Source organism: Anas acuta, chromosome 2, assembly GCF_963932015.1.
Source record: "Anas acuta chromosome 2, bAnaAcu1.1, whole genome shotgun sequence".
In the NCBI taxonomy this organism is placed as follows: Eukaryota; Metazoa; Chordata; class Aves; order Anseriformes; family Anatidae; genus Anas; species Anas acuta.
In genome coordinates, this window is record NC_088980.1 from 149,613,279 (window position 1) to 149,640,842 (window position 27,564).

At 36.8% G+C, this 27,564-nt stretch overlaps 1 protein-coding gene across 6 annotated transcripts in view; it reads left to right on the forward strand.

Annotated features, from left to right (window-relative positions):
• Nucleotides 1–282: 282 nt before the first annotated feature.
• The window catches only part of EFR3A (EFR3 homolog A), an 82,322-nt gene continuing 55,040 nt past the window's right edge, over nt 283–27,564 (forward strand). Inside the window, exons 1-6 of one of the 6 annotated variants that reach the window (XM_068672671.1) lie at nt 283–428; nt 2,959–3,081; nt 5,829–5,878; nt 24,037–24,113; nt 25,808–25,935; nt 26,575–26,725. In XM_068672671.1, the coding sequence (XP_068528772.1) occupies nt 5,869–5,878; nt 24,037–24,113; nt 25,808–25,935; nt 26,575–26,725 (366 nt within the window). In that variant the 5' untranslated portion in view covers nt 283–428; nt 2,959–3,081; nt 5,829–5,868. Of the gene's footprint in view, nt 429–2,958; nt 3,082–5,828; nt 5,879–10,992; nt 11,083–20,180; nt 20,373–24,036; nt 24,114–25,807; nt 25,936–26,574; nt 26,726–27,564 lie in introns of those variants that run through there. The other 5 variants (XM_068672669.1, XM_068672670.1, XM_068672666.1 and 2 more) reach the window with 5 other exon arrangements.

The following is a 27,564-nucleotide window of genomic DNA, read 5'->3' on the forward strand; positions in this document are numbered from 1 at the left end:
GGGAGAGGCGCAGTCACGTGACACTGAGAGCAGGGAGGTGCCTGCAGGGAGTGGGCGGGGCCTCGTTGTGGGGTGGGGACAGGTGCCCCAGTAGCCCCGCCCCCTTTGCCTCCGGGCCGTGGCGAGCCTTTGCCGCAAAGGCTGCTGGGAGTTGTGGTCCCTGGCTGCCTCTCTGCCGAGGCTTTGCTCTCCTCAGACGGCTCCTGGGCGCCGGGCTGCTGAGCAGTCCCAGGGGAATTCCTTCCCCTGCCCCGATGCCTCCGTAGTTGCTCCCGTGAAAGGAGCGATGGGCGGGGAGAGGAGAGCAGGGCGGCCAGAAGGACTACATCTCCCGGCGTGCATCGCGCTCCGAGCAACTTAACGCGGGGGGGCTGGGGTGGGGGGGGCGAAAATGGCGGCGGCTAAAGTGAGGCGGAGAGGTGGCTGAGGTGAGTCGGGGCAGCTGCGGAGCGGCCGTTTACCCCGCTGCCACCGCCTGGGCCTGCGCTCCTCGTCCCTTCCCTCTCGCCGCGTCTGGGAGCGGGGAGGCAGTGGTCGGGGGGCTGAGGAGAGGCGGCGGGGAGCGGGTTTGGGGGGCTGTGAGGAGATCTGGGGGGCTCTGAGGGGCTGTGAGGGGACCTGGGGGGCTCTGAAGGGAGTTGGGGAGATCTGGGGAGCTCTGAGGGACTTGGGGGGCTGCCTGGAGGAGGACTGGGAGAGGAGATACCCCCTCAGCCTGTCCTCCTGTGAGCCCGTTGCTGTGCTGCTTGACCCTTCAGGAGGACCCCCAGCTCCAGGAGGCCTTCTGTGAGGCGATCATACGTTAAAAAACAAAAACAAACAAACAAAAAAACTTTCTGTCAGTAGTCTGGGATTTGCTCAAATATCCCTGTGTTATCAGTCTGCAAGCAGGGAAGGTGTGTGGGGGGTGTGGGTTTGAGTTTCTCCCACAGTGGTCTCCTTCAGTTGGCCCATAACACATCTCGCTGAGCGTTAATTAAAGCCGTGTAACTAACTGTGCAATACAACTACGCTGCCACAGCATTCTTAAAGAGCTTGATCTTCTACTCCAAAGCTGTTACATGCTTTGCTGCTGCTGTCAGGGCCTCTGTCATAGCAGTGCCTGGCAGATTATGGTCATTTTAATGGACAGTCATTACCGGATGGATTTGCCAGACTGCTGTACTTACCAGTAAGCGCGCCGCATGGAGCCATACTTAAGATAATTGAGGGGCAGGTTCCCAAATCCTGTTACTGAGAGCTAATTATATTACAACTTTTTTCTTTAAGCTTAATACGTGTAGGGAAGTATCCCATCGTACTTCGGGCTGAGATACTAGGAAGGCAGAAAAGCCTTGAGTGGATTATGAGATCTCTGTGCTTCGTTGGAGAATTAGTGGAAAAGCCTGCGGCTGAGAGCCGAGGCTATAATTTTTGTATCAAAATCAAGTTAGCTAGCCCATGTTATACCTTGTAAAGCTACAACAGATGTTTGCCCTGCAAATTGTGTAGGAAAGATAAGAGCAGAGTAACATTCAAGGCTTTGGCAAGGCATGGGCAATCTGCTTCCTGAAGTAATGTAATGTACTAAAAATCATTTAAAATGTTATCTTGAGTAACTTTAGTATTTAAGACATCTTGCCAAAAGACTCACGTATGGATGCTTTTAAAAATGTTGGTAAAATTTTCTTGGGCAGTTAGCAATTTGACTTAAAATCTTGACTGTAGTGCCTTGATGCTTGCAAATGCTTATGCACAGATTTTGTGCAAGCTTGTTAATAACACTTATAATATTTTTCTAAAAATTGTTAGAATGGAATTCATTTCCGATTCATGAAAAAAAAAAAAGAATTGGAATGTAGCTTGTAATTAATATTTAATTATAAGGTAACTGTTTTAAGTTGGGCATCATGTTATGAAAATGTTTGCAGTTAATGATGAACATTAACATCTCTGTTTCTGACCCAGGCTCATTTAGGAGAGAAGAACAAACAAATTTTGTATTAAATATAAGTGGAAGGAGACATTGCAATAGTAATCAGATTCATCAGTTGAACTTAAAGTATAATGAAAGGGAACTGCACTTGTAATTATGGAATCTAAATTGTAAAAAGTACAGGACAGAAACAGCTTTTGTTGGTATCAGAGACTTAATTGCACAGCCTAATTCTGTAATGAAATACTACTTGTAAAATTACTGTGATATTCTCAAACAACTTTGAAGATTTGGTTTTGATATGTAGAAGCAGATCATGTGCTTTTTAGTTGAAAAGGGGAAAAAGTGTTTATTTGATGGATTTTTAAGCCACCGCTGGTAACATACGTACCAAGGCATAGGAATGGTGCCTTTATCTTTATAAATGAAATGGATATTGGGTTAAACTAGCCTTTGAGAAAGGAGGGAGAGTATTACTCAGGAACACTTATTCAGTGTCTCTTGTCCTGAAACCATATACTCAGACTGAATTCTGTAAGGTGAGGCAGGACAAATATCCCTTTAGATATGCCTGTTCAGGTGGGTTCTGGTGGGTGAAATAACAGGGTTGCCGCTTTAACACAGCCAGGTTCATGTGTGACATTGCTTCTCTTCCTGAGAAAGCTAATTCAAAATCAAGTTAGGTACGTTCATCGAATTGAACTGGGCTATGTAATTTTATCTCAAATTGCGTTTTTGGGAGTTCTGGAAATTGTACTTGGAGCCTAACAGTCTACGTTTAAGAATGAGCATGTGACTTCTTAATGTTGCATCTCATTGGCCATTTGCCAATCCACAAAACTAAACTTTTTTTTTTTTTTAAACTAAACTTTTTTTTTTTTTAATCAATTTTTCAAATAGAAGACATGAGTGGGTGGGGAAACAAGTGATATAAAAATTTAATGGGCAGTGTGTTTTAAAATTTTCAGCTCATGCCTGCCCAGCCTGCATTGCCTGACTCTCAGAGATGCTTAAACTTGCATTCCCTTTGTCTTAATTTGCAGGAATGGATGGGTGCCCAGCTGACAATGTCATTTTGAATACTCAAAGTCAAGTTAATTATTTATAGTGTTACGTAACCAAGTTAGGTAATGGTGGACTTACCAGAAGAAAATACAGTACCCTAGGTATGCCAATTTCTGCTTCCTTCCCTGAAACTCAAGGATACGTTACATTTTTGGAAATACAGATCTGATTGTGTTGGATTCAGAAGATAACTTGGCTATTAATACTTTTTCTTCCCTCATCCAGCACTTGTGCGTATGAATTTAATTAAAAAAAAAGATGTTTATTAAATCAGATTTGGCACAGAACTTTTTTTTTTCTTCTTTCTTCTCCACTGGAATAGAGCCATATACTGTAAAATTACTGTTACAGTCTGTCACAGTGAAATATGATTCATGAGATTTTTCCATTTTAGATGTTTTATGGAGATTTTTTTTTCATAAGCCAAACAGGAAAAAAAGGTGACTGCTCTTTAGTTTTCATTTTAGTGCCATTTATGGAATCTTTGGATAGTAAGAAATAGCTTTGGCTGTTCTTTAATTTTGTATCTCAGGTTATTTAAAGTAACGATGATAAGTCAAAGGTAAGCACACAAGGGAGGAGATGATCAGGAACAATCAGTAGAACAAAGTGTTTTTTTTTTTTACTCCTGTGATAAAGCTGCTTAAGTCTACTAGAACAATGGATTTCCTTAACCTTGCCAAATTGTTCGTGACCTTTTTAAAACTGAACTGAAAGTGTTTGTTAAGAAAAATGACCCTTATGTGTCATACAAGTATTGATCTGTCTTTTAGTATACAGTGCACTTACATGTAAATACATTGTACTTAATTTGTAATTGTTTAGAATTACTACTATCCTTAGGAAAGCAAAATAACTTGTAGGCTTTGGCAGAAAATGAGATATGACTCCTAGTTACCTCTTTTGCAAATCCAGGAGTCGATTGCGTTGTGTATTGAATGGGTACGTAGCCTTAACTTGTCTCTGGTGGTCGGTAAAATATCACAGAATGATGTAGACACATTAAACACTGTTCCCTGTTTAGGAAAACTAAACTATGGCTGCCTTATTGTGGTTTGCTGTATCTTTTTAAAATTATAGTTGAGTTCTAGTTCAAAAAATTATGTGTTTTTTCTTTTTCCTCTCTTGATCTGTAAAATCTAATTCAGTGACAAAACAGCAAATCAAACTCACAGTGGGAAGCTTCTTATTTTAGTTTAGTTCTGTTCTACCATGTCTGTTAGAGGAGCTACTAGCATCAGTGGACTGAACTTTGCTCTACAACTAATCAGTCTGTGATTCAACACTTTGTTGAGAGGAAATTGTGGACTCTGTTCTGCATTTAAATATCACAGCACCTCCACATTGAATTCTTTGGCCCTGTTACACGTCATAAAGTGTTTAAAAAGCAGCGAACTATATAAAAACAGAACCAACAATTTTCTCTTTGAACAGCTGTCTGGAATGTTTAAGCAACTGTCTGGTAATTTCTACATTAACATCTTCTGAAGTTAGTTGACTGACTTAGCAGCAACAGTGGTATTGTACTAGCATAGTGTTTTGAGTTCCTGATTGCTAGTGACAGTCAGCAAAACGCTGAGTCTTTGTCACTTGACTCCCATGAACCTCTTATCAGGCTTTTTGCATTTTTATGTAGTTCTAATATCTCAGTAAATCTGTCTTCTGTAATCTCTCAGCTAAATTCTGTACTGCACTCTAATTCTGCTTTTCCAGGTTTCTGCTTAACATCACAATCCACATATTTCTGCTTATCAAATTATGCTGCTTCTCCCTCTGTCCTTGGAGAGGGGCGTACAGCTTGATACCAGGACAGGATATTTTAAATAAATTACTTTGAAGCACTGTTTTTAATCATGGTTGCTGTCAGCAAATTGGAACCTTTTATTGAAATAAGTACGCAATCAGAGTCAAATTTATTTTTAGTAACTATGAACATTGCTTTGGTGTATGATTATTTAAACATACTTGTGACCAAATAAAATGTTTGTTCCAACATTGTCACGTCAATAATAATCTTTGTTATATACACATATAAACAGATACTAGTTGTATTTTTTCCATGTAAATTCTTTTTTTTTGAAAGCAATAGCACAGTCTGTTTAACTGAGATTTTTTTTTTAATTTATAAAAAGGTATGTTTACAAGAAGGTGGTGGTTAATAAAACCAATTATGCTGGTTTAACATTTAAAAAAAAAAAGATAATTTGCATTTTAATAATAATTGCTTAAACATTATATTAGGGTATGTTTATCCCTAAAAAAGGTTGTTATAAATTTGTTAATTGCGTAAAAATATCAAAAATATACCAATATAACAAAAATATACCACATCAAAAATATACCAAGCAGCCTTTGTTTACAGTAGCTTGCTCTCTGGTCTAAGATCTATCTATTTCTTTTTAATACTGGAAGAAAAATGTACAAGAAAGTCCCACATGGATTTTTAGCATAGCTTTTCTTTGCTATGCTAACAGAAACCTTTCAGAGCTCTTTTAATGAGGTAGTGCTGTCATTTCCATTTGAAGTAGAAGTATCCTGTAAGGCTGTACACCATTCAGCACCATAAACAGTGACAGTGCGAAAGGTCATCCCAGTAAACACAAGGAAAATGTTTAATTGGGCATCAGAAGTAAGAACAGAATGACAGATTTCAATAACAGATTTCAAGAGCTGGAAAAAACTACATGTAGTCTGGTGAGATGAAATGGTATCTGGATTTCTGTGGTAACAGCCTCTGATGTTGGAGCTAAGGAATGTGACTTGCTCATTTTTGATAAGTTTCTACATATGTCTGGATGCAAATTGTCTAGAGATATTGTCTTGACTTACGTTTCTGTTTTCTTTATAGCTTATATTTTGTGAAATTGAAGACAGATTCCTGATTAACAATGCCTGCTAGTAAGTATTGTTGCCTTCAGTACCTTCAGATAATGTTTAAGGGGGGGCTAAAATTCTAACAGAATTAACAAGGGGGGAAGAGGGGTTGGAAACAAACAACAACTGCTGATCACTTGCAGTCATTTTAAAAATATTTAAGATCTTCATATTACCCAGCCTCAATCTTTGTAGATCTCAGTGTATTTTTTCTAAAGAAACCTCGTAGTTTCTGATTTTTTCTGTTCAGTTAGATGTGCACAGTTTAACATTGATGATTTTTATGATTTAAAGTATGTTCTGAAATATTTGTATTCAGAAAGATACTTCAATATAGTGATATCCATCTTTGGCAAATTGCAAGTATTGTTTATAGTAGGTAGAATTGCTGTTTAGTATATAAAGTGATGAGACAAAAATTTTAATGTTTCAACAAATCAAATGCAATTTTTGAAGCAGATGTATCTAAGAATCAAATTCTTATTTACTATGAAGAGTAGCAACTTTCACAAATCAAAAGAAATACCACTAATATTTTTTTTTCTAGCTTTTTCTATTGTATACTTAGAAAAATCCAGTGTGGTTTCTAGCAAAGTTACTAACATCAGTCTTTGGATAAAGCAAACTGCTTTATCATGAGAATAAAGAGTTCTTCAAAAAGTTACAGTACAGTGGTATTGAGTGCACTTATTTATAGGTTTGTAATGAGTTTCACAAGTGTTTAATTTCACTGGGAAACATTGGAGGATTTTATTTAGCTGATTTAAGATTTGTAATCTGTGACTACTGGATACTTAAATATCATACTATAATTGTTGTGTTACATGGTCACACCTCTATGAATGTCTAATCTGTAAGTATGGTCATATTTTGATATGTAGGACAGTTTGAGCCACTGTAATGTAAAATACTTTAATGTAAGTATTTAGGATTCTTTTAATTTTCTGGTAAAATAAATAAATAAATAAACTATTCCTCTACATAGACATGAGTTTATGTAAAAAATAGTGGTAAATATTCATGTATGCTTTATGTATGTATTCAGATTTGTAAGTGCTGGCATAAAGTGTTCAAAGTGTATTGTGGTCAAGCTTTTTCAATATCATGAACTGTTGCTGTGTTTCAATTTCAGTTTTTAGTACTAATAAGGCCTCTATCATGATAGTCATTTATGCTGGGAGCATTTTTTGTTTTTTAAGCAATTAGACTGGAAGAGTAAAATCTTTTTTTCTACACCAGGTATTTTTATGCTGAGGGTCATTTTTAACACTATTTAACCTAATGCATGTAGGTAACTACAGGGTCAGGTGGAACTTAATGAGATCAAAACAACTTTATCTGCAGTGAGGTGTTCAGAACTATCCCGCCATTTATTTATCTTCTGTGTGTATTAGACCACTTTTTGACTATATGAGCAAAGATAAGGTAGTAGTATGCATGTATATTGTAGACAGCCCTCAACTTCACCTTTCGGAATGTGGAAGGGAGGGTGCTGTCTACTGATTCAGGCTTCTTGATAGATTCCACAGGATTCTTTTCAGAGCGTATTGAGGAAACATTGGTTGGCGCTGTAGAGAGTTAACTTTGAAATCGTAAATGATTTGTTCTTGTAAACTGTAAACCTTCACTGTAAAGGTGGGATCTACCACTTGGACTTCCCTTGTCCCACACATCAACAGATTCATTGAGCATCTTTAAGAACAGAATGTGGAAAAGGCTCTGAAATATTTTCCAGAAATGTTTTCTGTTCTGCTAGAATAAGTTCTAATGGAAGTAAATAGTAGGATATTTTTACAAGGAAAGCTTGATGGAGTTCTCAGATCATCCTGACCTGTCTTCCAGTGTCATTCTACTTGCTTTCATGAGTCTATATTAGTTCCTTTTAGAAGTTCTAAACCTTTTTCAAGTATGTTATTGAGGGAATATCAGGGTGTGGAAGCGGTGGTTTAGAAAGTCAGGAAAAGCCAGGACAGTGGTGTTAGGGAAAAACTGCACAGAGAGACTTGGTCTTTTCAGAGACTTTCACTCTTCCTGGAGACATTTTAAAACTCAGCCTGAAGTTACTACAGTTATCACTTCCCTCAGTATTAACTGTCTAAAAAGTATGCATGAAGTCCCGGATAATCATAGGATAATCAGTCCTATTAATCCAGGATAATCAATTGCTAGCTGTTTGTTACATACTGGGGTAGTCATTTTTTTTAATTGATGTTGCTGTCGATCAATCGTACATAAGAATATGGAGTCATAGTGCTGCATTGAACCCTTAACAAAATAATGTTAAGGTTTTTGTCTCAATACAGTATTATTTTGCTCATAAAGACAAAATTTTCAACCTGTTCTTTTAATCTTAGATGTAAGAGTGCTTGGTTTGGGCTAGCCAAGGCATGGCCTTTGCATTGACATCTAGTTTGTAGAGCTATCGTGTAATGCTGTAATTGCTGCAGCAATCGTAGGGAGCTCGCCAAAGCAGTGCTTTTGTAAATACTTGTAAAAAATATTTTTTGTAGCAATAACAATTTTCAGTAATCTGTACAGATTATTTCATTTAACACGTTGCAGAACATGGGTGATTTCAGTGGTTTTGTTGGCTGCATTTGAGTTGAAATGACACAAATGCTGTTGTTAAGGAAAAAAGCGTAGATAAATCATTTACCAAAGCATTTAAGACTAGTTCTTCAGCATTAAGTTCCAGATGTTCACACTTACTGAGTTGCTTGAAGTACAGTTTTCTAGCTAATGATTTTTTGATACAGGTGATAATGTCTGCATAGTATAGGAAGGTATTTTACTTGTGATAGCTATATGCATGGATATCTCCTTTTTAGTCATCTTTTACATGACTTACTCTTAATTTCTTTAACATACTTAAATTATTAACAAAGCCTTCAAAATTAAGTATATAATATTACTTTGAACTGATCCTATCCGGTGATTAGCAGATCACTGTATGACTGCCTGCCTGCCTGACAAGCAAATTCAGAGAGTAAATAAAAGGATTTTGACAAATGTAATTTGCCGTTATTCTTTTATTGAACTAATAACTGCAAAAGTTAGTAATCCAAACATCCCCCCTACTCTTTGCCAGTTAGAAAGAGATCACTTTATCTAAGAGCTTCATGTTTCAGTTACGGGGAAATGCTTCCACAGTCTGGCCTGCTTCTGATGCAGTAAGTTTTGGTAACTTCACAGTGCTTCCCAAAGTATGCTGAGTGTCTTGATTCCTTCTCCTTAAACTATATAAAATTTTGTTTCCTCAACTGTAAAAGTACCCTGTGGCTTTTTGCCATTTTTTTGTGGAGAGATAGCTAGTCTGCAGCTGTGTTGTACTGGTAACATCTGTAGTCTGGGTGATACAAAAGTAGGTAAAAGATAGAACAGTTACACAGAGTGATTATCTTCCTTATTTCTTGGATGTTGCTGCTTTGAGATAAGTTACTTCATAATCTTTATTTAAAAAAAAATAAAATGTTTTTTTCTTTTTAAATAGGGCTTTTCTAAGCATAGGGAGGAAAACAGCATTTGAAATAGTAACTTGAAATACAAGTGAGTTCTTAACTCTTTTTAAGAGGCATGCAGTGTTTTCATTTTTAATTTCTTTCCTGGGCAACAACTTAGGGAAAATTTAGTTATTTATCTTTCAAAATTCTAGGTTTATTCTATAATAATAAGATAGTTAATAAAGGGAAGGTTTATTTCCCTATGAAGTACAGTTCTACAGTACCCCATGGTGGTTGGAGATGTATTCCTAATTCTGTCCCCATAAATACTTCATGGGCTAATGCATTCTGTTTTTTTTTTTGTTTGTTTGTTCATTTGTTTTTAGCAAAAATTATGTCACAGTTCTAATTAATATCTCTGTCCAATCCTTCCACCTAACATACTTTTTCTCATCTGGTATATGCTTCTCATATACCCTTGGCACATTAAAGCCCCAAATGGGACCTTCCACATAATGAAATGTTTTTCATAATTGCCTTAATTCGTTTTGTATGCAGTAGAAATCCTATTAGCTCTCTAACAGTATTGTTGACTACTTAGAATGGTGTTAAAATAAATACATTATAACACTATAAAATTTTGACTGTTATGAAAGAATTACATGGGGAATTATCTCACATCATCATCTGCTGCTTGATTCTAGCACCTGAGAGGAAGAAGCAGCTCTGTTATTGTCTGTCGCTGGAAGCTTTTTAAATCAAGTCCCTCTTTGAACTGCTTAATCAGACCAACACAAGAACTTGAAAAACAGATGCTAAGGGAAGGTCATCATTTGCGCTACCTTGGCAGTTTGCCATGTATTAGACAGAGGTCTGTAAGGGAAAATAGCTGTTTGTCAGGATGTCTGTGACTATTATAATACCGTGATCACAAAGTATATAATGGATTCTTTTCATAATAAACAATACTAGCCTCCAATATGTAAACATTTAGATACAGGTTTTCTTGATCTGGTTTTTAGCTGATCATATTTTCCACACTGAAAAGAAAAAGTAAGAATTCATCTTAATGCATCCTTTGATCATGATAAGAAAAAAAAATCCAGGAATTCATAGCTGAAAGAATTGTACTTTGTGGATCTATTTCACTCATGATAGCACAACCAACTTTGTGTCCTAGTGGAGTGGCTGCTTCCATACTTTTTAATGAATCTGCATGATTTCTTTAAGACTTCGTAATTTTTAAATAGATATTTAATTTGTTGCTTTCTGTTGGCTCTCAATTCCCTCCATGTAAGTATCATCCTAAGTCTGCTTGGGAAGGGGGAATTGCATGCTTCATAGAAAGTGAAAATCACTTCTACTAACACATCGCAAATAGTATCTAGTGATGTCATTCCTGCCTTCATCACCTTCCATTTATTTTGGATCACTCTTAAGTATGGCTGAATGCACAATTTTTCTAATACATAGGTTGTGAAAACTTGGAAAGTACGTTTCTTCAGCTGTTGTTAGTTTGGTGTGTCCAGTCTGGGCATATGATTATTGAGTTATGTGTAAGAGCTGAACTTAATACTGTCCACATCAAAGCCTAGATGTGCTTTTAAACTATATGTAGACACTTCACTGATTGTTAAAAGGTAGCTTAATATTTTTTCCCCAGGTTTTATTAAAACATTTTATCATTGTTATTTACAGAAATTACTTTGCAACTGGTTTTTCTATCAGTCGATTAACCTTCATGTGCAGCATTGTTTGCTATTGATTTCTCAATCATGGGACGAAAGGGTAAGAAGTCTGATGCTGTTTATGCATGCGAGTGCCCTGATTTCTTTTTATGCATGACAACAAAGAAAAATTGATTTGGGGAGGAGTTCAGTTTTGCAGTCTGTGATTAAATGCATGCATCTGTGGAAAGACAGGGTAAACTGTGCTTTTAAATTGTTTTGGCCATCTCTTTACATGGCATATAGACTGTCTTTCCTGTCACCATTATGTCAGAAGGATACCCAGTGGTTCTCAGAAAATCAGGTACTTAGTGAATTGCTGAAGATGGAAATTAACCCTGTATGTGAAACTTGGCTTTCAAGGAGTGCTATTTTTTTCCTAGAAAATGACATAATTCAAAATTAATTCTTACAGTAATTAGACAGAAAGGAGTAGAAAGCTTGGGTAAGTAGGTGAATGAGACTTTTCCTCATACAGTAAGTCATAGATATCAGCTGATTCCAGATTTTCCTGTTTTGAAGGTGCTTAGGTGAACAAAGTGCTGCTTGATTCCTTAGCTTTTGAGTTCATGTCTTTAAAGTATCTTAGGAAATCCTGTTTGTTTGTAGCTGATGTGCTCAAGGGAATGACCTGTGGCTCCTACTAGTATCCCAGATAACTCAGACAACACAAACTTTTTGGTACCCATGTAGAGGTCAGTATGTGATTTTCCAACGTAAGAAGTAATTTTTCACATTTCAAAAGTTAAAACAATTACAGAATTCTTGTCTTGCAGAAATATAGGTAAGAATCTTGAGACTAGCAACTTAAATTAAGAAACTACTTAAGTTTCCTACAAGTAAAATATAAAAAGCAAATTAGTTAAATCTACTGATAGATTTTTTTTATTGAACATGTGTTTAAATAAGTAAATGTACTTGTATAGATTAAATATTGCAGTAGTCTGACATGCATGCTCTTAATTCATAGGAAAAAAAGTTTCAGGATAATTGAATTGCCTAGTCTGATAATTTACATGTGCAAATAACTGCTCATGAAAAGAACGTTACTGAAGTGCAGCTATCTTAAGTTTAAGAACTTTGATTTCTTTAAAATATGGTATGCTTTTTCTATACTAGAAACATGGCAATAAAAATTAATCTTTCATAAAGATATGCAAAATCCCCAGCAGTTATGTGGCAAAAGATAAATATATGAGTTTAAAATAAACACATTTTTTAGTTCTTTTTAAATTCAGTGGCTTAAAAAATAACAGAACTGTAACAAAAGTAGAAAAAAAATGAAAAATAAGGAAAATCATGGCCTCTGAATGCAGTCAAATCTTCATTCTGTTTATCTGTTCAGTGCATTAATTTAAGTGTATGAGTTGTGAAAAATCTAATATTTTTTTCTCCATAGTTAGATTTAATTTCGTAGACTAGAGCAGTTCCATCCCCGTGTTTGCAGGGCAAGAGTTGCCAGCAGTGTTCTGCATATTCAGTATTAATAAAAACTTTGTGTGAATGGAAAAAGCAGATGTGTGTGTCTTGGCATGGGTCAGGTCTATTGCAGACCTTTTAATCTGTGTATCTTGTCCTAACTATAAAAAGAACAGACATTGCTTGCCCAAATAATATAAACAATTGAAGAGCTTTAGATTTAGACTGGAATTGACATTAGTTTATTGCCTTGGTTTTGTCTGGGATAGAGTTAATTTTCTTTGTAGGGGCTGGTATGTGCCATGTTATGCATGTACGAGAAAAATAACTGATAGCACACCGATGGTTCAGTTGTTGCAGAGCAGTGCTTGCACAGAGCCAAGGACTTCTCAGCTCCTTGTGCTGCCAGCAAGGTCCCTGGGGGTGCACCAGGAGCTGAAGGGAACACAGCCAGGACAGCTGGCCCAGACTGGCCGAAGGGATGTCCCATGCTGCATGGTGTTGTGCTGAACAATAAATGTGGGCTGGAGGCAGGGGCACTGCTCGGGGACGTGTCGGGGGGGATGAGCACTCTGCATCGCTTGCTCTGTGTGTGTATATGGAGAGATATATAAAATTCTCATTATTTTCCCTTCAATTCTCTCCCCATTGGTGTCTGAGTTTATATATAAATATTCTCATTATTATTTTCCCTTCAGTTCTCTCCTCCATCCCACAGGAGGAGGGGGAGGGAGTTAGCAAATGGCTGTATGGTGTTTAGCTGCCTGCTGGGTTAAACCACAACACCAAATTCAAAGAGCAAAAACCTAACTTATGTTCATATAGCTTAATTATTTGCAGAATGTGCTTGTTATATCAAGTCCAAGAGTAAAAGGGTGTTTTTTTTGTTTTGTTTGCTGAAAGTCTGGCTTTTACAGAAAACATCATACACCTCGAGGTGGTTAACAACATGCTCACATATATCTGCTTCTTTGTGTATGATTATAAAGCTGTCTGTCTTCCAGACTGAGCAGCTTGGTGGGAACAGAGTGGCAGCAGCAAAGGGAGGTAGCCTCTAGGTAATGAAGATGTACAGAAGAGCAATCAGTTGCGTATACATTCCTTGTACCCCATGGCTGATTAGAAATTACGGGAGGGGGAAAGTTGCTTTTTAATTAGCTGGGATACATGGTTCTCCACAGAGCCTTCAAGGTGCATATCCTACCACTAGGTTTACTGTTTTGGAGGGGAGAAAACCATTCAGAACCTAGTAGCAGCTACTTTTCAGTTATTCTGGGACATCTGAATTGGAGCTGGAGCACTTCTTTCGAACTAATGGGGAAAATTAATGGTTGCGAGGATATTTTATAATTCAGATTAAACTAGAAGGGTTATTTTAAATGCAGCTTCTGTCCTTTGTGTCTGTATTTAAAAGTGTTAATACTGAAATGCTGTTCCATGAACTTCTGTTTGCTAATTTTAGCACAAAGCTGGTCTTCTGTGAGGGCAGGATGAGCTGGAGTAAGGCTGTCTTCAGAGAAAAAAACATGTAAAATGATTACAGGCAGGACTGGAGACTTGTTCTTAATAATATATAAAGATTATTTTTTTAATTTCTAGCCCTAAATAATTTTAATGTTCTATGTGTACATCCACATGACCAAATGGGAATATCCCTTTTTGTCAATTCTTTTTGAGAAGAACAAATGTGTAGGGATGGACATGAGCAGGGTTCTTAATTGTAAACACATTGTATTCCTTAAACAGGAACAGAGATTTTATCACATTTTGGGCCCTATCTGTATTCAGCCATGTACAGTGGAAAAAAAATCTAATTTATGTAATGTGGTATTAAACTACTTGTATACAGAAAGTTTTGCTTTTAATTAGGAAATGATATTCAAATTTGTATATATGTTCTGAAGTCTACCACTGAGTATACTTAAATGAGGGTAAATAATTCTTGTTTGTAAAGCTGTCTGGCCATGTTTACATTGGTATTCAGAGTGTTTTAGTAGAAGGAAGGATGTGTAGATCAAAACACTCTTTCCTGTCTTGTATGTTATTAAGTGATTTACTCTGTATTTGTTAAAATCTAGTTTCCGCGGCTAAACCTACTCACTGCATAAGCTTTGAGACTTCTAAAAAGAGGCCTGCGAGCCTTTGCTTCTGTATCATCAGGATTCTTAAACATGATGCACATGTTTTTCACCCATGGAAGTCTTCTAATGCCTTTTTTTTATTATGCAGTTCAAGTGACAACGTGACGTGTACTCCCTGATCTACTTCAGCATGGTGCATTTGGACAATGTGTGCTGCAAGGCACTGCTGGGGAGGAGTGGAGAACTTAATCCTCCCAGCCTATGTGCTGCATTCATAGGGTAGCTGTGGTAAAGAAATGGCAATTCTCCTGAGAATCGTTTTGCCGAGCAGAAAGATGGTCCGAAGTGTAATACATGTATTTTGAGAATTTTTGGCTCTGCAGCTGTATTCCATCGTGGTTTAGATGAAGAAAACAAGTTTGAATTCATGTAGTTGTGTTGTTTTAAGGATTAAAAAAAAAAATGTAGCAGTAGTCACAAAACTTCTTCACATTTCTCTACGTTCAGATTTTCAGTGCATGACGCTTCAGGTGGTTATTGCCCAAAAGCCTTACGACCCTGGCCACTTGCTGACCAATTACTAGCTGGTTTAAAGTGAACTTGTCTTCTGTGGGGCAGAGGTGCTGGTCAAAGTTTCCAGATGTCATCCTTCAGGACCGTTCCGATAGGGTAAATAAGTAGTATTGACAAAACCACGCATGCCTTTGGCCTTCATGACCGTACACAAATTGGTAGCACTTGACACAGTTCCATCTGTTGCTTGGTGTAGGGAAGCTACAGCTCAAAACCAGAAGAGGCTACTGTGTAATACAGATTGTAGTTGACTAGCAAGGTACATCTATAAACATGCTGGCAACTTTCCCACACATCAGGAGCCGTTCCAGTTTCTTTCATGATTCTGCCCATGGATTCAAGGTATCTTGAATGGCAGAACTGTTCGTGGTGTTTGGGTGACCAGTTGTGGTGTAAGAGATGCCAAATGAGACTAATTGTGCCATTAATTGTACCATTACCACATTATTTTGGAAGCTTTTATCATTTATTATCGCTGCCAGGTGGATGGCTTTGCTGTAGCCCCTACACAGTTATCATACCATGTCATGGTGCTCTGCCCAGACATTCCTAGCTGGGCTTCTTCAGTCGCAGGATCTGCCGTGCATGAACCTATAGAGAGCTTGACTTCTGTCTACCATAACTTGAAAGATACCTAGACTCATGCTCTTGTACCAGCTTTCTTCTGATGCCTTCTTCCCTTCTGCTCACATAACACACACAAGTGTGAGGTACTCCAAAGGCAATGGATTAGTTTATGTGAGTATCTGTAGCAAAACAGGAGGGACCAGCAAGTGTTCAAACAGCAAAGTAATTTCACTCCTGGCAGGGGGTGAGGGCTGTGTCCAGGAACCTAGGAGGAAATACAAGGGGAAGGGAAGCATGAAAAATCTTGTTTAAAACTTGAAACTGGAACTGGGAGTGGGGAGAGTGACACAGAGGAAGTTCTGTCTGTCTGTCTTGTCTGGAGCTGGGACTGGGATGGAAAGGTATGAGCAGCTTGAGCATCTGGGAGGGACTCTGTACTCTGGGCTTAAGCAGCAGTCAGTGATCAAAGCTTGTTGAGGCATTTAGCCAAGTGCATAGATAAATATTTTTACCTGTAGTGCATTTGATCGTGGCTGACCAGAGGGATGATTAGAAGGTTCCAGAGGGAAGCAGGAGCCTTCTTGGAAAACTTTCGCACTGAGACACCTCAGCTGCTTTTTGCTAGAGGCTCTCAGCCACCTTGGAGAGAGGTCATATTGCTGCTTCTCCAGTTACCTTTCAGCCTTGTAACCAAGCTTGCCACCATGTCCTTCCTCTCCTTCAAGCACAACCAACGCCGTCTCCTGCAGAATGGTCTCCCAGGTTAGATGATGTTCCTTCCATAACTGCTGCAATTGTGGGAACAAGGTGATTCGAAAAGCAAGGTGATCAATAGCAGTGGGGCCAGCAGGACAAGGGGGGTGGTTGACCTCTTCTGCTCTGCTTTCGTGTGACCCCACCTGGAGCCCTGTGCTCAGCTCTGGGGCCCCCAGCACTGGAAGGACATGGACCAGAATGAGTGCAGAGGAGAGGCACAAGGCTGGTCAAGGAGCTGTTGCACCTCTCCTGGGAAGACAGGCTGAGGGAGCTGGGGTCGTTCAGCCTGGAGAAGGCTCTGGGGGGATCTTACAGCGGCCTGCCAGTACCTAAAGGGGGATACAGGAGAGTCGGGGAGGGACCATTTCCAGGGGTGTAGGGATAGGACAAGAGGGAGTGGCTTTAATCTAAAAGAGGGAAGATTTAGGTTAGGTAAAAGGAAGAAATTATTTACTCTGAGGGTGGTGAGGCCCTGGCACAGGCTGCCCAGAGAAGCTGTGGATGCCCCATCCCTGGAGGTGTTGAAGGCCAGGCTGGATGGGGCTTTGGGGAGGTGTCCCTGTCTGTGGCAGGGAGGGTTGGAACAGGGTGGGGTTAAAGGTCCCTTCTAACCCCAAACTGTGCTCTGGTTCTTTGATTGTCCAGAGGGAGTTATAATGCAGACAAGTACATGCAGGCGAATGGTTTGCCTACATCCCCACTTTATACTGATTTATGAAACACCTTACTATGAAATTGGTATCTGTTTATAAATAGGAGTATCGTGACCTTTTTTTTTCCTGCTTCGCTGAGTTTATCCCCCAGAACTCGTTTCCTGCCCACAAACTCCATACTGAAAGCAGGAATGAAAATCGTACTTGACCAAAATATTTTTACTGTGGACGTGTTCTCAGTGCCAGCTGTGATGGGGAAAGGTTAAGGAGATGTATACAGATGTGTATTTCCAGATGTGTTTTCTGGAGTGGGAGTGATAAAATTTCCTTTTTCAGTTGTTTTATTGATAAGAAGTAAACGACCTTGCTGTGGACAATAGAAATAGAAGTAACAGTAAGAACTAAGAAGCAAAATGCATTTTAAGTCAGAGAGGTTCTTTCACTGGGACCAGATTAATTTTAGACATTGTTAATAACGTTTTAAAAATAGACAGCTCTGGTAGTATCTCATAGTAAGAGAAGAAGAGGCGGTGTTGAAGAGAACAGAAATGAGCAAGTAAAACAAAGTTCCCATGTGAAAACAACAAAGGTGGGAGAAAGAAGAGACTGTATGGAAACACTGTAGGCAGCAGAACTTGTGAAAAAGCCTGTAACCAGAGAACTTGCTGTAATGGAAAACTTCTTTTTAATGGATTAGAAGTCTTTAAAACGCACCGTCCCAAAGATATCATCGTCCCAGGGGATTTGTTTTAATTGCTAATGGTTCAGAAAAGAAAGCTTCACTGAAGAAGCTTAGTGGTAAGCTTTATTTAACTAGATTTATTATTTATTTATTTTTGTATTTCTTGCTACTAGCTTGATGTGCATTGTCATTTCTTGTTTTCACAGAAAGCTGATGTTCCAGTTATTTTTGCATGCTTTTTACTGTAGTTTTCTGTATGTATTGCCATGTTGATTCTACTATAGAAGGACACATCTTGAACTCTTACTAAACCAGAATTAGCTTTACTGTAAAAATATATTCTAGGGAGAAAATTGTTTTGTTATGTTTTGGTTTCGTTTGCTTTTGAATTTCTTTTAAATTGACTGAGCACAGAAATATATTTATTTTTAAATGTACAATTGCCAAACCTAACTATTGGGTGGACTTTTCCTCATTTGCTGTCGAGTGAGATTTTGCTGTCATGGGTGTCAGAAGTGACGTCAAGAAGACTCTCGTGTTCTTGAGAAATTCGATCTGAGTGTTGGACATTTTCTTTGCAGCTTTTTAGTGGAGAGAGGCAAGAAATCGGCCATATAGCAGGCAAATGGTGCAAGAGTAAGAGGTGGAGAAAAGGAGAGGTTGATCTGGGGGATGGGACTTTGTCTGTCTACAGGATAAGTCCTTTCTTCTCCCTCAAAGTGCATCAGGGGGACGCTGCAGTGGCTGATTAGTGTGTCCTTATTGCATTTCTTCTTTTTATAGCAAGGTGAAGAATATTTTTAATTAACTTCCTTATATGGCCAGAATAATTTCGTTGTTCCAAAGTATTTGATCTGTTTTAATAGCAGATGGGGATTGTCCTTGAAAATAGTTTTAGCTCTGAATTAAATGCATTAACTGCATCAACAGTTCACTAGCCAGGTATAGTTAGTATAGAGGTCGGTATTATTTTGCACACTTTCCCCTATATTTGAAAAAAATTTGTTTGCGTATATTTACCATTTCAGGTAAGAGAAAACCAAAACAAAAGTTTATTATATAAAAGTAAAGCACTCAATTTTTATGTACTTGTATTTTAATATATTGAGCATCCGGATGTAATTTCAATACTGTTCAGTTTTTGTCTCGATGATAGCAAAATACACATTCATCTGTAGACACAGACTTTAATGTTAATGAGACTTTTTAAAAGAACAAGAGGTTTTGGAAAATCTCGAGAGATAATAAAAATCTGAATGACCATATCCAAGCTTGACACATAATAAAAATATTCATTAAGTGAACATGGGATATTTTTTCAGGTTGTTAATGTTCTACTGCTAGAAGAGCAGTATTAGTAAATGTTTGGAAGAAATTCTAGCATAAGATAAATAGTACAGTCCAATTCTTTTGTTTTGCTGGGTTTTGATAGAGGAAAATAATGTAGCTGTTCTAAACTTGATGGAGGAAATAGGTGCTTGATGTCAAAAGCCAGCTTCAGGTTTCTGGTTCTTTTGCACGAATAAGATACAGCAGTGAACATTTAGACAAGTGCTTTTGACATAAAACTTCTTTGTCATGTGCATTCATCTAGCTCACAGTGTAGGATTTCTTTAGTAAGCTGTGTGGTAGCAGTTGAGTGTTTTCTCTCAATTTACATGCAGTAGCTTATCACGTCTGGAATTGTAACAATTATTCTTTACTGGAAATTATTATTGGTGAACTTACAAAAAAGAGTACCTTAATTTTCAGGATGTTTAAAACACCTATATGAAAATCCTGGATTTGTATTGTCCAAGTGGATGTAAAGTAGGAAATAAAACAATGATATGATGAAAAGTTGTGGGAAGTTCAACTTCAGAATTGTTGAACTTAAAATGGAATTTCTCCCTGATGTATCATACTTTTTGTGAGTGTGAATGTTAAGGAGTGAAATTCTGTAACCCTTGCTTAAATTCATAGGTTTTATAAGAGATAATGTTAATTTCATTAACCTATATATATTTGAAGTCTTTTTTTTTTTTAATCTTAAACCCTTATGTTTAGAAAGCCTTTTTGGTTAGCAGTCTGTCTTAAATTTTTTTTTTTTTTCTGGCCATTATTCAACAAGACTGGTGAGCTTCTCACTGCTGAAGTAGTTATGTCTACAGTGATATGTGGCAACTGAAGGAACACAGGTTTTTCTGAAACTATACTGATACTTTTCCTGGTAGTCACAAAAGTAAAAAACTTGTGAGTTCCAGGGAAGTTTAATTGATGGACCTGACTCTTCAATTTCCTTCGGTGAGCTGTGAATCCCATGTTGACGATATGTATTTTCTTTTTCTTTTCTCGTGCCTGGCCTCGTTAACAGAATCTGATACTGAAGTTTTTCACGTGTTTGTTGGCTTTATGTAGATGTCACAGAGCTAATCAGATAAGCTTACAGTGTTGCAGAGCCCTCGCGGGAAGTAGCTGTCTCTGTGCTAGTGCGAGAGCACAAATTTCTGAAAAAGGACTGAGATCCCGGGGAGTGAAATCCTACCCAGGATGAGGCAGTATGTTCAAGTTCCAACTATTGAGCAAGAAAAAGCCTATGATTATAATTCCGCTTTTGAACCGAGACCGTGTATGTGTTTGGGTAGGTGAAAATACCATTTTCTGATTAAGTAGACTATTTATTTCTTCTTATTAATGTGTAGAATAGATGTGTGTAAAAAGAAATACACTTACAGCTGGTAAGTACGTACGGTCTTAACATGAAAATCAAGATTATGGGGATCTTTTAGTATTTTTAAATGTGGAAATCCCACTATTGCTGAAATAAAAATAAATATTGTTTAAGGCTTTTATGTTGACTAACTTACATCAGCATGAACTTCTCTGTAGAAGGATTTAACCTTCGTATTTCTTGTATAAAATGGCTTAACACTGAGAGATGGTTAAAATGCAAATTATCCCTGACATTGTAAGGAAATTGTCGTAGCAGTTTGGGTGAAAAAACGCTTAAACTGGAGCAGGTTCATTTTACGCTGTTTAGTGGCAAACCAACATTTATGTGTGAGGTGAATCTGTTTATTTGTATCAATTTTATTATGTTTAAACGTGCATCTAAGAAATAATCAATTTTCAGTGGCTTAGCTTCTCACTACCTTATAAAGCATTCATCTTTCCAGGTATATTTAGTGAAGTGTTTCAAGACTTATATTTAAAATCTTTTAGTTCAATCTATTGTTAACACTTTGTTATCCTGATTTTTTTTTTATGATTTTTATCCATAAGTTTTATTCCTTACATATTCCTACATATGTTTATATTAATCTTTCCTGATTATTATCAAAATGCTGAGCAATGATAAATAATTTTCCCACTAAACCTGTGTCATGACTGTTAATTGTTTTGGTTGCATTTTTTCTTCCGTTCTTTGGAGACCCTCTCTCTTAGTTTTTCTGACAGAGTTCTGTTTAAATTTCCTTACTTAAAATAATTTAAGGCTGAAAGCTTTGATAGATTAGCTCTAGCTTTCTGGTATCTGAATGTTTTGTTTAATCAAGAGAAATCTTATAATTCAATTCGTATTCATTTAGTTTTTTATTTTATTGATGGTAGAGTTATTTGAAATTTACTTCTTTTTCCCTGTAAATTGTACTGTAATTAAATACATGGCAATTTAAAGATACTATAGAAAATCCAGAATGGGGGGAAAGATAACTTTTTCAAATCTTACATAATAAACATGTTGTTTGGCCTTTTTATATCTCAAATTGACTCTGTGCCATAAATTTGAAGAGCAGTATTAGAACACCGCTGAGTTTCCATTAACTGAAACCATTTGGTTAGGCTGGAAGAATGAGCTGGTCCTCTGTTACCTGATATTTCACCCTTCTCTAATGAGTGACTGTATCCAGGTTTTATGTTCGATTTATGTAACTACCATGCTCTAAAATACCAGTTAAAGATTTGTATTGTAGTTCTTTGCAAGGATTTTCTTCTTTCTCTGGGAGAGAAACTAACTCTAAAATTGTGTTACGATATCATCTGTTCTTAGTATACTTCAGATAGCTGCAGAAAAATCCTGTTCTACACTTACTGTAAGAATTTGTTATTGTAACTTGTATTGTATAATACAAGTTGTATAAATTGTATACTAATCAAACACAGCATTTACCTGGGGCCGGTGTTAGTAGTCTGGGAGGCAGGAAGATACAAGGACAAAGAGTATTGAGACAGGTGCTGAGCTGCATATCTAATTCAAGAGACATCTAACAAAGTTAAGTCTTATTTTGATGATTTACTTGAGTTTCACAATAATAAGTCATATGCTAGGCGCTTAAGAGGTACTCCTATCTTACTGTGATTTCACTTGATTTTGAAATGTTACAAAACATTGCTGTCAATAGAAGAAATTCCTACAGCTGAATCAGATCTGTTTTAAGACGAGCAGGTTTTTAAACTATTTTGATTCAGTGATACCTACATTTTCTAATGACATTTGAAATAAGCTTTGATTTTATCTACTTAGTACCTACATCTTTTGTGTAAATGTATGGTATCATGTTGATTGGACCTCTGTGAGTAGATGTCAATAGAAATAGACATAGGAAGAACTTGATAGTTCTTGACAAAGTACTGTTTCACACAGAAATCCCCAATATTGTAGTTGTTTATTGCTTGAGTGTATTTTTGTTTTTGTAGTTCTGTTTTGAGGTCATAAATCTGTGTTCCTCTTACTGATGATATTCGACTCTCTAAGTCATGGATTGAGTTAAAAGACCACCAAAGAGAATTTAGTGTCAAGGTCTGCTTTCAGAATCATAGACCTACCTCTCATCAGTGTTTCTGATTAAATAAATTGTGAGTGAAGTTGTCAGAGTAGAATTCAGGTTTTTGTTGCAAAAAAATAGCATCAGAAGACAGATGGCACAGAGAAGCAAAGTCTACTCATGTGGAGTCTTGTAATAAAAGAGTACAGCAGCAGAAGTCTTAGTCTTGAACTTCCCAGATGTTCTGAAAAATATGATTCAAAACAACTATAGCTTCTTGGATATCTTAAGTAAAGAAATATCAAATCCTGGTATATTATATTATATACTTCTTAGCAGGCTGAAAAATTTTCAGATACATTGTAAACAACAGTTATCCCCAAGATAACCTGTATTCTTTTCTCTATTTTGAATTGGCTGTGACTAACCTTTGGAAAATGTACTATTTTTAGCAAAGTTTTACTATTTTTGCGTACATAAATGGATATCTTTCATTAGATATTTTTAAGATTGTTAGCTACTGTGAATGATGTAGGTATCATGTACTTATGATCATATACTTCCTTGTGCAGACTTGATATATTATTATACAGTATATTATTGGTATAGATTCAGCACAGTGGCTATTGTACATCAAAGCTGCTTTAATGTTGATCTGAGACATGACTAGTGAATTAGTCTGGTAATATTTCCACAGAAAAATTTAAAACTGGATTTGTCGAAACACATTCCTTGGGAACACACTGCACTGACATGTGCAAAGAATGGGATAGATATCTGGAAGCTTTTTTTCTTCATGCTGATTTTTTTTCCACTTTATGTGCTATTTTTAATACAAACTGGAATTATTCCAAAGATTTGGTAGTCCTGAATCCTAGAGGAAAAAAAAGAAAAAAAAATACTTCATACATTTCTGTCTTGCTAGAGTATCTTTTTAAAGTAATAGAATTACAAGTTACGTGTGTTGTTCTGACTATCATTGTATGTGTACAGTACAGAGTAAAAATGATGTCAGAAAAATACTTTTCTTCACTTCAAGTGACTTTTTTTCTGATGCCAAGTAAAATAGTGGGATAATGAAGTTGATTACTTGTTTTGTGTATTGTAGTTTACGGCACTTTATATGGTTGCCTGTAAAATGTGATTAAGATTTTATTTCTAAATTTTTAAGAGGACTAGACATAATGTGTTTTTAGTTAGGTTTTGAAATGATAATTTAGAATGAAGATAGATCAGCGAAGAAATAGTTGTAATTTTTGATCTTTCTGCACATATTTAAGTATGGCTTGATGACAGGTGCGTTTCTGATATCCAGCATGTGTGCATATTTTCTCATGTATTGCATTATGATAGCTTTACTTATTTGACTTCCCAGTCATTTTCAGTTACTGTTATTTTGTTTAAGTGCTGAACATAACAAACAGCTACATTCATTTTCTTTTTCCTTTTTTTTTTTCCTCCTTGCTTGTTGGCTACTCAGAATGAAATTATTGAAGTTCCTAAAACTTTGTTCTAAATTCTGTTGGATAAATCTCTCTGCAGGAGTGTGCTGTTGCTGTGCTGCTTTGCGACCTCGCTACAAGCGTCTGGTAGATAACATATTTCCTGAAGATCCAAAAGTGAGTGAGGACTTAAAATTTTAAAGGGATTGGTTATTGAAAATCTATTCAGAAGCTAATATTTTAGCATTTTGTTTTCTTATTTCACAGTACATTCTGTCTTAATACTTTGTATCCTTAACAGAGATTGGTAGAAGAATTTCACTGGAAGGGGCCTGGTGCAGATTGTCTTGTCCAAGTCCCTTCTCAAAGCAGGGCCATCACATGCCGAAAAAAAAAAATAAAAACAAATAAATAAGTTTTTTTTGAGTAAATAGAGGTTTAATTAGACATGGTATGCTGCAGCAGAGGTAGCACTTAACTTCATAATGATTTAGAAGTATGAACACCTCTTTTGCTGTGTTGACAGGTATGAACATTTCACTTGAACAATCTGGGAGCTATATTAAAGCCCAACTGTTATTCTCTGGAAACAGTTTCTGTGTTAACGTTAGTGTACAGTTACTTCATGTACAATTAACATTCTGTATATATCTATACATAATCATGTGATAGTCCAAAGTAATCACAAGCTTATGTTTATGCTGCTGTGTTTTTTTAAATGTTACCAGATTTTATTATCTTTTATAATTGTATATAGGTGAGCAGAGCAGTCAGCGTTCATATAAGGTTTGGTTTATAGAGTGTGTGGGCTTCAAAATTACTTTAATTTTTTTAGAATTTTAAAGAAATGTATTGATACTGAGTGTTAGTTACTGTGTTAGTATATGTTGTTGGCTGCAAATACAGTGATTTCCGTTTATACGGTACACTTGTTTTAATCGACTTGTTTGTGACACAGGTATAGAAACACCTCAGGTGACTACAGTTGTAGTTGTAGAGCTGTAATAGCAGTTGGTGGCTCTGCCTTAGTCTCTACCTGTGTTAATACTCATTGGCTCAGTGTAGGACACAAGACAGCCTTAGATGTTTCACTGAATCCTTGTCTAAAATATTAGAAGACTTGCTTGATAAAATGCATTAAGACTGACTGTCTTTAAAGCTTCAGTAGCTTGTTTGGAAAAGACAAACCTTTGGAAACTTACAGCAGGAAAAAAAAAAAAAAAAGGAAAAGAAGCCTTATTCTTCTTAGCTGACAGTTAAAGTTAGTACCTGTAGTACTAACTAACCATACCTAAGGATGCCTGTATCACAGTTCAGACTAAATGGGTATGTGTAACTAATTTGTTAATTACTGCCTGATCCTGTTCTAAAAATTAGCCTTCAGGTACTCTATGTGTCAGCCTTGTCCAAAATATGACACTGACAAAATGAACAAGATTATAGTTTAAATCTTTTGTGTAAACTGTCAACTTCTCAGAATTATCCATCAGATATATGATGACATTTGGGGGGTAATGGAAGAAGAAAAAGTGACGTTGTACCAGTGCGGAAAATGTGTTGCAGCACTGATAATGTAGGTCAGTAAATACCTGCTTTTGGAATACTTGTCTGTGTCCATGTCTATTTTTCTCCACCCCCCAAATGATGGGAGAAGTTACTTCATTTATTAAAAAAATATCTTGCCTAATTTTTTAAGTTGATGATTTTTGCAGCTTAGCTGTTGACAATTTTGTTTAAAAGTTACATATTTTGAGTAGTGTGTACAACTCAGATCTTTTGCTTTGAGTATCCAAAAGGCAAATACTTCAAAAACTTCATAATTTTTCTGGATTTTTATTTATTTATTTTTACTTCTGTATGTCTGCTCTTAGGATGGTCTTGTTAAAGCTGATATGGAGAAGCTGACTTTCTATGCGGTTTCTGCACCAGAAAAGCTGGATCGAATCGGTGCTTACCTGGCAGAGAGACTGAGCAGAGATGTTGTCCGGCATCGCTATGGGTAAGGAAATAAGTCACAGCATTAAAAATAGGTGCTAACATGTAGCTGCATTTAGGTCAGAGCAAACGCGAGTTTAGGAGGTAAGATACAGAGTCAAAAAAGGAAGATTTTAAAAAAAAACATGGAAATGGCATAGGAAACTATTGAGTGCAAGAACTGCAAAAGAAAGGCAATATTCATCATGAGCCATCTTTGGCATTCATGATGTTAAAAGCTATTTTTATAACTTCCATAGAATGGACAAAAGACCATTCACTAGGATACCTAGTTTGGCTTCTTCTTTTCTCATTCATTTAATTCTCTCACTGTGCAGGAGAATGGATAAGTTGATGGTTTTCCATACCGAGGTTTGAGTAGAGAAGTTGTAGACTAGAAAGCTAAGGTCTATAATTGAAAACAAAATGTGCTAGAATAGAAAATTAAACTACCTTTACTCGGTTAGCAAATATTATGATATTCTGTCTAAGAACGTTGTGTTTTTTTAAAAGAAGTCAGAAATACCATTTGCTTCCATCACTTCCATTTTTAGATCCTATGAAAGATGTGCCTTCACCCTTTCTTCTGTAACTTATTTTAGTGATAAAGACATAATAATAAACTTAGCACATATATTTGAGTCTCTCCACAATTAATTTTCAGGTATGTCTTAATTGCCATGGAGGCATTGGACCAACTTCTAATGGCTTGCCATTCTCAAAGCATAAAGCCGTTTGTGGAAAGCTTCCTTCATATGGTGGCCAAGCTTCTGGAATCAGGAGAACCAAAGTTGCAAGTTCTTGGAACTAATTCTGTGAGTAAACCCAGATTCTAATTGAAATAAAAATAAGTCTTTGCTTATTTGCTGAGGCAAAATAGTTGCATAATTCACAAAGTATCTCCCATTTAACATGAATTGAGAAGATTCTGTGAATGGAACGATATGCTGTCTGGGCCTGAACACAGAACATAGACCAGATGGAGACAGAAAAACATGTTCCCATTCAGTCTCTAAGACTCTTTTGATGCTTGGGCTCATCCTCTGTGGTAATAACTTTTCCTGAAAGAAATAGAAAAGCTGTTCTGTCAATTCATATTTTGAATCTTTTTAACAGACCTCCTGAAGCCATTGGTGTAGGAAAGGCAATGTTTTCTTGCTTTCAGCAACAACAGAAGTGGTGGGAGAAAGAGGAGATAACATCCTTCTCCATTGCACTGAACATTATGGAGAAAGACTCCTATTATCTGAAAAGTAAACAGGAGCCAAAAGCTTTCAGTATTCTTAACTGGCTATCTTACCTGTTCCAGGATCCATGTCCTGGCTTGAAAGGCAAAACTAAAAGTATTAAATGAAGATTTGGAGATCTGGTTTCCTGAATAAGAAGTGGTGGATGCAATTAATATTATAATTCTGTTATGCTTCCATTTTAACCATTGTATTTCCCAGACAGTACAGCATGGTTCTGCGAAATATCAGGATTGTGGTCTGTTTTCACCTGGAGTGATTATTTTTACAAGAGTAAAGAAGTAATTCGTGCATTTTACGTACATTGCCATTGTTAGCAGTGTGGGGGTTCTGCAGATTCTATAAAAATATCGGTCTTTCCTTTGGACATGGTTCCCGATTGGTGGAAGTAAAGTGGAGTTGTGGTT